The sequence below is a fragment of the Carcharodon carcharias genome (genome assembly GCF_017639515.1).
Source record: "Carcharodon carcharias isolate sCarCar2 chromosome 38 unlocalized genomic scaffold, sCarCar2.pri SUPER_38_unloc_8, whole genome shotgun sequence".
In the NCBI taxonomy this organism is placed as follows: Eukaryota; Metazoa; Chordata; class Chondrichthyes; order Lamniformes; family Lamnidae; genus Carcharodon; species Carcharodon carcharias.
Window position 1 is genome coordinate 405,033 of NW_024470812.1, and position 8,848 is coordinate 413,880.

Genomic DNA, 8,848 nt, shown 5'->3' on the forward strand with positions numbered 1-8,848 from the left:
AAGGTCTCGGGTGGGCGGGTGGAGAAGGTTTCGGGCGGGCGGGAGAAGGTCTCGGGTGGGTGGAGAAGGTCTCGGGCGGTTGGAGAAGGTCCCGGGCGGGTGGAGAAGGTCTCGGGCGGGTGGAGAAGGTCTCGGGCGGGTGGAGAAGGTCTCGGGCGGGTGGAGAAGGTCTCGGGCGGGTGGAGAAGGTCTCGGGCGGGTGGAGAAGGTCTCGGGCGGGTGGAGATGGTCTCGGGCGGGTGGAGATGGTCTCGGGCGGGAGAAGGTCTCGGGCGGGTGGTGAAGGTCTCGGGCGGGTGGAGAAGGTCTCGGGCGGGTGGAGAAGGTCTCGGGCGGGTGGAGAAGGTCGCGGGCGGGAGAAGGTCTCGGGCGGGTGGAGAAGGTCGCGGGCGGGTGCAGAAGGTCGCGGGCGGGTGCAGAAGGTCGCGGGCGGGTGCAGAAGGTCGCGGGCGGGTGCAGAAGGTCGCGGGCGGGTGCAGAAGGTCGCGGGCGGGTGCAGAAGGTCGCGGGCGGGTGCAGAAGGTCGCGGGCGGGTGCAGAAGGTCGCGGGCGGGTGCAGAAGGTCGCGGGCGGGTGCAGAAGGTCGCGGGCGGGTGCAGAAGGTCGCGGGCGGGTGCAGAAGGTCGCGGGCGGGTGCAGAAGGTCGCGGGCGGGCGGGAGAAGGTCTCGGGCGGGTGGAGAAGGTCTCGGGCGGGTGGAGAAGGTCTCGGGCGGGTGGTGAAGGTCGCGGGCGGGTGGGAGAAGGTCGCGGGCAGGCGCGTGGTGAAGGTCTCGGGCGGGCGGGTGAAGGTCTCGGGTGGGTGGAGAAGGTCGCGGGCGGGCGGGCGGGAGAAGGTCGCGGGCGGGCGGGTGAAGGTCGCGGGCGGGTGGTGAAGGTCGCGGGCGGGTGGTGAAGGTCGCGGGCGGGTGGAGAAGGTCTCGGGCAGGTGGAGAAGGTCGCGGGCGGGCAGGCGGGTGGTGAAGGACTCGGGCGGGCGGGAGAAGGTCGCGGGCGGGCGGGAGAAGGTCGCGGGCGGGCGGGTGGTGAAGTTCTCGGGCGGGTGGAGAAGGTCGCGGGCGGGCGGGTGGAGAAGGTCGCGGGCGGGCGGGTGGAGAAGGTCGCGGGCGGGCGGGTGGAGAAGGTCGCGGGCGGGCGGGAGAAGGTCTCGGGCGGGAGAAGGTCGCGGGCGGGCGGGAGCAGGTCTCGGGCGGGTGGTGAAGGTCTCGGGCGGGTGGTGAAGGTCTCGGGTGGGTGGAGAAGGTCGCGGGCGGGCGGGTGGAGAAGGTCTCGGGCGGGCGGGAGAAGGTCTCCGGCGGGCGGGAGAAGGTCGCAGGCGGGTGGTGAAGGTCTCGGGCGGGTGGAGAAGGTCGCGGGCGGGCGGGCGGGTGGTGAAGGTCTCGGGCGGGCGGGAGAAGGTCGCGGGCGGGCGGGAGAAGGTCGCGGGCGGGCGGGAGAAGGTCGCGGGCGGGCGGGAGAAGGTCGCGGGCGGGCGGGAGAAGGTCGCGGGCGGGCGGGAGAAGTTCGCGGGCGGGCGGGAGAAGGTCGCGGGCGGGCGGGAGAAGGTCGCGGGCGGGAGAAGGTCGCAGGCAGGCGGGTGGTGAAGGTCTCGGGTGGGTGGAGAAGGTCGCAGGTGGGCGGGTGGAGAAGGTTTCGGGCGGGCGGGAGAAGGTCTCGGGCGGGTGGAGAAGGTCTCGGGCGGGCGGGTGGAGAAGGTCTCGGGCGGGCGGGTGGAGAAGGTCTCGGGCGGGCAGGTGGAGAAGGTCTCGGGCGGGCGGGTGGAGAAGGTCTCGGGCGGGCCGGTGGAGAAGATCACGGGCGGGAGAAGGTCGCGGGCGGGTGGAGAAGGTCTCGGGCGGGCGGGTGGAGAAGGTCGCGGGCGGGCGGGTGGAGAAGGTCGCGGGCGGGCGGGTGGAGAAGGTCGCGGGCGGGCGGGTGGAGAAGGTCGCGGGCGGGCGGGTGGAGAAGGTCGCGGGCGGGTGGAGAAGGTCGCGGGCGGGTGGAGAAGGTCGCGGGCGGGCGGGAGAAGGTCGCGGGCGGGTGGTGAAGGTCGCGGGCGGGCGGGAGAAGGTCGCGGGCGGGTGGAGAAGGTCGCGGGCGGGCGGGAGAAGGTCGCGGGCGGGTGGAGAAGGTCTCGGGCGGGTGGAGAAGGTCTCGGGCGGGTGGAGAAGGTCACGGGCGGGTGGAGAAAGTCTCGGGCGGGTGGAGAAGGTCGCGGGCGGGTGGAGGTCGCGGGCGGGTGGTGAAGGTCGCGGGCGGGCGGGAGAAGGTCTCGGGCGGGCGGGAGAAGGTCTCGGGCGGGTGGAGAAGGTCACGGGCGGGTGGAGAAGGTCACGGGCGTGTGGAGAAGGTCACGGGCGTGTGGAGAAGGTCACGGGCGGGTGGAGAAGGTCTCGGGCGGGTGGAGAAGGTCTCGGGCGGGTGGAGAAGGTCGCGGGCGGGAGAAGGTCTCGGGCGGGCGGGTGGAGAAGGTCGCGGGCGGGTGGAGAAGGTCGCGGGCGGGTGGAGAAGGTCTCGGGCGGGAAAAGGTCGCGGGCGGGTGGAGAAGGTCTCGGGTGGGAGAAGGTCTCGGGCGGGTGGAGAAGGTCTCGGGCGGGTGGAGAAGGTCGCGGGCGGGTGGAGAAGGTCGCGGGCGGGTGGAGAAGGTAGCGGGCGGGTGGAGAAGGTCGCGGGCGGGTGGTGAAGGTCGCGGGCGGGTGGTGAAGGTCGCGGGCGGGTGGTGAAGGTCGCGGGCGGGTGGTGAAGGTCGCGGGCGGGTGGTGAAGGTCTCGGGCGGGCGGGTGGAGAAGGTCTCGGGCGGGCAGGTGGAGAAGGTCTCGGGCGGGCGGGTGGAGAAGGTCTCGGGCGGGCCGGTGGAGAAGATCACGGGCGGGAGAAGGTCGCGGGCGGGTGGAGAAGGTCTCGGGCGGGCGGGTGGAGAAGGTCGCGGGCGGGCGGGTGGAGAAGGTCGCGGGCGGGCGGGTGGAGAAGGTCGCGGGCGGGCGGGTGGAGAAGGTCGCGGGCGGGTGGAGAAGGTCGCGGGCGGGTGGAGAAGGTCGCGGGCGGGCGGGAGAAGGTCGCGGGCGGGTGGTGAAGGTCGCGGGCGGGCGGGAGAAGGTCGCGGGCGGGTGGAGAAGGTCGCGGGCGGGCGGGAGAAGGTCGCGGGCGGGTGGAGAAGGTCTCGGGCGGGTGGAGAAGGTCTCGGGCGGGTGGAGAAGGTCACGGGCGGGTGGAGAAAGTCTCGGGCGGGTGGAGAAGGTCGCGGGCGGGTGGAGGTCGCGGGCGGGTGGTGAAGGTCGCGGGCGGGCGGGAGAAGGTCTCGGGCGGGCGGGAGAAGGTCTCGGGCGGGTGGAGAAGGTCACGGGCGGGTGGAGAAGGTCACGGGCGTGTGGAGAAGGTCACGGGCGTGTGGAGAAGGTCACGGGCGGGTGGAGAAGGTCTCGGGCGGGTGGAGAAGGTCTCGGGCGGGTGGAGAAGGTCGCGGGCGGGAGAAGGTCTCGGGCGGGCGGGTGGAGAAGGTCGCGGGCGGGTGGAGAAGGTCGCGGGCGGGTGGAGAAGGTCTCGGGCGGGAAAAGGTCGCGGGCGGGTGGAGAAGGTCTCGGGTGGGAGAAGGTCTCGGGCGGGTGGAGAAGGTCTCGGGCGGGTGGAGAAGGTCGCGGGCGGGTGGAGAAGGTCGCGGGCGGGTGGAGAAGGTCGCGGGCGGGTGGAGAAGGTAGCGGGCGGGTGGAGAAGGTCGCGGGCGGGTGGTGAAGGTCGCGGGCGGGTGGTGAAGGTCGCGGGCGGGTGGTGAAGGTCGCGGGCGGGTGGTGAAGGTCGCGGGCGGGTGGTGAAGGTCGCGGGCGGGTGGTGAATGTCTCGGGCGGGTGGAGAAGGTCTCGGGCGGGAGAAGTTCTCGGGCGGGTGGTGAAGGTCTCGAGCGGGTGGAGAAGGTCTCGGGCGGGCGAGTGGAGAAGGTCTCGGGCGGGCGGGTGGAGAAGGTCTCGGGCGGGCGGGTGGAGAAGGTCTCGGGCGGGCGGGTGGAGAAGGTCTCGGGCGGGCGGGTGGAGAAGGTCTCGGGCGGGCGGGTGGAGAAGGTCTCGGGCGGGCGGGTGGAGAAGGTCTCGGGTGGGAGAAGGTCTCGGGCGGGTGGAGAAGGTCTCGGGCGGGTGGAGAAGGTCGCGGGCGGGCGGGAGAAGGTCTCGGGCGGGCGGGAGAAGGTCTCGGGCGGGCGGGAGAAGGTCTCGGGCGGGCGGGAGAAGGTCTCGGGCGGGCGGGAGAAGGTCGCGGGCGGGCGGGAGAAGGTCGCGGGCGGGCGGGAGAAGGTCGCGGGCGGGCGGGAGAAGGTCGCGGGCGGGCGGGAGAAGGTCGCGGGCGGGCGGGAGAAGGTCGCGGGCGGGCGGGAGAAGGTCGCGGGCGGGCGGGGAGAAGGTCGCGGGCGGGCGGGTGGAGAAGGTCGCGGGCGGGCGGGTGGAGAAGGTCGCGGGCGGGCGGGCGGTTGGAGAAGGTCGCGGGCGGGCGGGTGGAGAAGGTCGCGGGCGGGTGGAGAAGGTCGCGGGCGGGCGGGTGGAGAAGGTCGCGGGCGGGCGGGTGGAGAAGGTCGCGGGCGGGCGGGTGGAGAAGGTCGCGGGCGGGCGGGTGGAGAAGGTCGCGGGCGGGCGGGTGGAGAAGGTCGCGGGCGGGCGGGTGGAGAAGGTCGCGGGCGGGCGGGTGGAGAAGGTCGCGGGCGGGCGGGTGGAGAAGGTCGCGGGCGGGCGGGTGGAGAAGGCCGCGGGCGGGCGGGTGGAGAAGGCCGCGGGCGGGCGGGTGGAGAAGGTCGCGGGCGGGTGGAGAAGGTCGCGGGCGGGTGGGTGGTGAAGGTCGCGGGCGGGCGGGCGGGTGGAGAAGGTCGCGGGCGGGCGGGTGGAGAACGTCTCGGGCGGGCGGGTGGAGAAGGTCTCGGGCGGGCGGGTGAAGGTCTCGGGCGGGCGGGTGAAGGTCGCGGGCGGGCGGGAGAAGGTCGCGGGCGGGCGGGAGAAGGTCGCGGGCGGGCGGGAGAAGGTCGCGGGCGGGCGGGAGAAGGTCGCGGGCGGGCGGGAGAAGGTCGCGGGCGGGCGGGAGAAGGTCGCGGGCGGGCGGGAGAAGGTCGCGGGCGGGCGGGCGGGAGAAGGTCGCGGGCGGGCGGGAGAAGGTCGCGGGCGGGCGGGAGAAGGTCGCGGGCGGGAGGGAGAAGGTCGCGGGCGGGCGGGTGGAGAAGGTCGCGGGCGGGCGGGTGGAGAAGGTCGCGGGCGGGCGGGCGGTTGGAGAAGGTCGCGGGCGGGCGGTTGGAGAAGGTCGCGGGCGGGCGGGCGGTTGGAGAAGGTCGCGGGCGGGCGGGCGGTTGGAGAAGGTCGCGGGCGGGCGGGCGGTTGGAGAAGGTCGCGGGCGGGCGGGCGGTTGGAGAAGGTCGCGGGCGGGCGGGCGGTTGGAGAAGGTCGCGGGCGGGCGGGCGGTTGGAGAAGGTCGCGGGCGGGCGGGCGGTTGGAGAAGGTCGCGGGCGGGCGGGTGGAGAAGGTCGCGGGCGGGCGGGTGGAGAAGGTCGCGGGCGGGCGGGTGGAGAAGGTCGCGGGCGAGCGGGAGGAGAAGGTCGCGGGCGGGCGGGTGGAGAAGGTCGCGGGCGGGCGGGTGGACAAGGTCGCGGGCGGGCGGGTGGAGAAGGTCGCGGGCGGGTGGGTGGTGAAGGTCGCGGGCGGGCGGGTGGAGAAGGTCGCGGGCGGGCGGGTGGAGAAGGTCGCGGGCGGGTGGTGAAGGTCTCGGGCGGGCGGGTGAAGAAGGTCGCGGGCGGGCGGGAGAAGGTCGCGGGCGGGCGGGAGAAGGTCGCGGGCGGGTGCAGAAGGTCGCGGGCGGGTGCAGAAGGTCAGGGGCGGGCGGGAGAAGGTCTCGGGCGGGTGGTGAAGGTCTCGGGCGGGTGGAGAAGGTCTTGGGCGGGTGGTGAAGGTCACGGGCGGGTGGGAGAAGGTCGCGGGCAGGCGGGTGGTGAAGCTCTCGGGCGGGTGGAGAAGGTCGCGGGCGGGCGGGTGGAGAAGGTCGCGGGCGGGCGGGAGAAGGTCTCGGGCGGGCGGGTGGTGAAGGTCTCGGGCGGGTGGTGAAGGTCTCGGGTGGGTAGAGAAGGTCGCGGGCGGGCGGGTGGAGAAGGTCTCGGGCGGGCGGGAGAAGGTCTCCGGCGGGCGGGAGAAGGTCGCAGGCGGGTGGTGAAGGTCTCGGGCGGGTGGAGAAGGTCTCGGGCGGGTGGAGAAAGTCGCGGGCGGGCGGGTGGTGAAGGTCTCGGGCGGGCGGGAGAAGGTCGCGGGCGGGAGAAGGTCGCGGGCGGGAGAAGGTCGCGGGCGGGAGAAGGTCGCGGGCGGGTGCAGAAGGTCGCGGGCGGGTGCAGAAGGTCGCGGGCGGGCGGGAGAAGGTCTCGGGCGGGTGGTGAAGGTCTCGGGCGGGTGGAGAAGGTCTCGGGCGGGTGGTGAAGGTCGCGGGCAGGTGGGAGAAGGTCGCGGGCAGGCGGGTGGTGAAGGTCGCGGGCGGGTGGAGAAGGTCGCGGGCGGGCGGGTGGAGAAGGTCGCGGGCGGGCGGGAGAAGGTCTCGGGCGGGAGAAGGTCGCGGGCGGGCGGGAGAAGGTCTCGGGCGGGCGGGTGAAGGTCTCGGGCGGGTGGTGAAGGTCTCGGGTGGGTGGAGAAGGTCGCGGGCGGGCGGGTGGAGAAGGTCTCGGGCGGGCGGGAGAAGGTCTCCGGCGGGCGGGTGGTGAAGGTCTCGGGCGGGTGGAGAAGGTCTCGGGCGGGTGGAGAAGGTCTCGGGCGGGTGGAGAAGGTCTCGGGCGGGTGGAGAAGGTCTCGGGCGGGTGGAGAAGGTCGCGGGCGGGCGGGCGGGTGGTGAAGGTCTCGGGCGGGTGGAGAAGGTCGCGGGCGGGCGGGTGGAGAAGGTCGCGGGCGGGCGGGAGAAGGTCTCGGGCGGGCGGGAGAAGGTCGCGGGCGGGCGGGAGAAGGTCTCGGGCGGGTGGTGAATGTCTCGGGCGGGTGGTGAAGGTCTCGGGCGGGCAGGAGAAGGTCTCCGGCGGGCGGGAGAAGGTCGCAGGCGGGTGGTGAAGGTCTCGGGCGGGTGGAGAAGGTCGCGGGCGGGCGGGCGGGTGGTGAAGGTCTCGGGCGGGCGGGAGAAGGTCGCGGGCGGGCGGGAGAAGGTCGCGGGCGGGCGGGAGAAGGTCGCAGGCAGGCGGGTGGTGAAGGTCTCGGGTGGGTGGAGAAGGTCGTGGGCGGGCGGGCGGGTGGAGAAGGTTTCGGGCGGGCGGGAGAAGGTCTCGGGCGGGTGGAGAAGGTCTCGGGCGGGTGGAGAAGGTCTCGGGCGGGTGGAGAAGGTCTCGGGCGGGTGGAGAAGGTCTCGGGCGGGTGGAGAAGGTCTCGGGCGGGTGGAGAAGGTCTCGGGCGGGTGGAGAAGGTCTCGGGCGGGTGGAGAAGGTCTCGGGCGGGTGGAGAAGGTCTCGGGCGGGTGGAGAAGGTCTCGGGCGGGTGGAGAAGGTCTCGGGCGGGTGGAGAAGGTCTCGGGCGGGTGGAGAAGGTCTCGGGCGGGTGGAGAAGGTCTCGGGCGGGTGGAGAAGGTCTCGGGCGGGTGGAGAAGGTCTCGGGCGGGTGGAGAAGGTCTCGGGCGGGTGGAGAAGGTCTCGGGCGGGTGGAGAAGGTCTCGGGCGGGTGGAGAAGGTCTCGGGCGGGTGGAGAAGGTCTCGGGCGGGTGGAGAAGGTCTCGGGCGGGTGGAGAAGGTCTCGGGCGGGTGGAGAAGGTCTCGGGCGGGTGGAGAAGGTCTCGGGCGGGTGGAGAAGGTCTCGGGCGGGTGGAGAAGGTCTCGGGCGGGCGGGAGAAGGTCGCGGGCGGGCGGGAGAAGGTTACAGTGCAGTGAGGATGCTGCTTACCCTCCCGGAGTAAATGGGGACAGTGACAACGCTGCTGCTGTCCAGGATCCTGCGCCTCTTGATCCCAGTTCTCTGGACCACACGAGGACATTCCAGCAGCTCAACATCACTGTCACTGCTGCACTCAACCTACACAAAGGGGACAACATCTGGCTGTCAGCTCAAACATCTGGAGCAACCTCCCCCGCCCGCCGTCTCTCTCCCCCGCCCTAACTCTCCCTCCCCCACCCGCCGTCTCCCTCCCCCGTCCTAACTCCCCCTCCCCCGCCCTAACTCTCCCTCCCCCACCCGCCGTCTCCCTCCCCCGCCCTAACTCCCCCTCCCCCGCCCTAACTCTCCCTCCCCAACCCGCCGTCTCCCTCCCCCGCCCTAACTCCCCCTCCCCCGCCCTAACTCTCCCTGCCCCACCCGCCTTCTCCCTCCCCCGCCCTAACTCTCCCTGCCCCGCCCTAACACTCCCTCCCCCGCCCTAACTCTCCCTCCCCCGCCCTAACTCCCCCTCCCCCGCCCTAACTCCCCCTCCCCCGCCCTAACTCTCCCTCCTCCGCCCTAACTCTCCCTCCCCCGCCCTATCTCGCTCTCTGTCCCTCTCGCGCTCTCTCTCTCTGTCTCTCTCGCTCTTTCTATCTGTCTCTCTCACTCTCTCTCTCTGTCTCTCTCTCTCTCTGCCTCTCTGTCTCTCTCTGCCTCTCTGTCTCTCTCTGCCTCTCTGTCTCTCTCCGCCTCTCTGTCTCTCTCCGCCTCTCTGTCTCTCTCTGCCTCTCTGTCTCTCTCTGCCTCTCTGTCTCTCTCTGCCTCTCTGTCTCTCTCTGCCTCTCTGTCTCTCTCTGCCTCTCTGTCTCTCTCTGCCTCTCTGTCTCTCTCTCTCCCTGTCTCTCTCTCTCTCTCTGCCTCTCTGTCTCTCTCTGCCTCTCTGTCTCTCTCTGCCTCTCTGTCTCTCTCTCTCTCTGCCTCTCTGTCTCTCTCTCTCTCTGTCTCTCTCTCCCTCTGTCTCTCTCACTCTCTCTATCTGTCT

The 8,848-nt window shown here is 73.1% G+C and overlaps 1 protein-coding gene across 1 annotated transcript in view; it reads right to left on the reverse strand.

Annotated features, from left to right (window-relative positions):
• The window catches only part of LOC121274845 (nuclear factor of activated T cells 2 interacting protein), a 300,955-nt gene that overhangs the window by 249,401 nt on the left and 42,706 nt on the right, over positions 1–8,848 (reverse strand). Inside the window, exon 2 of the mRNA XM_041182216.1 lies at positions 7,834–7,962. Coding sequence (XP_041038150.1) covers positions 7,834–7,962 — 129 coding nt within the window. The remainder of the gene's footprint in view (positions 1–7,833; positions 7,963–8,848) is intronic.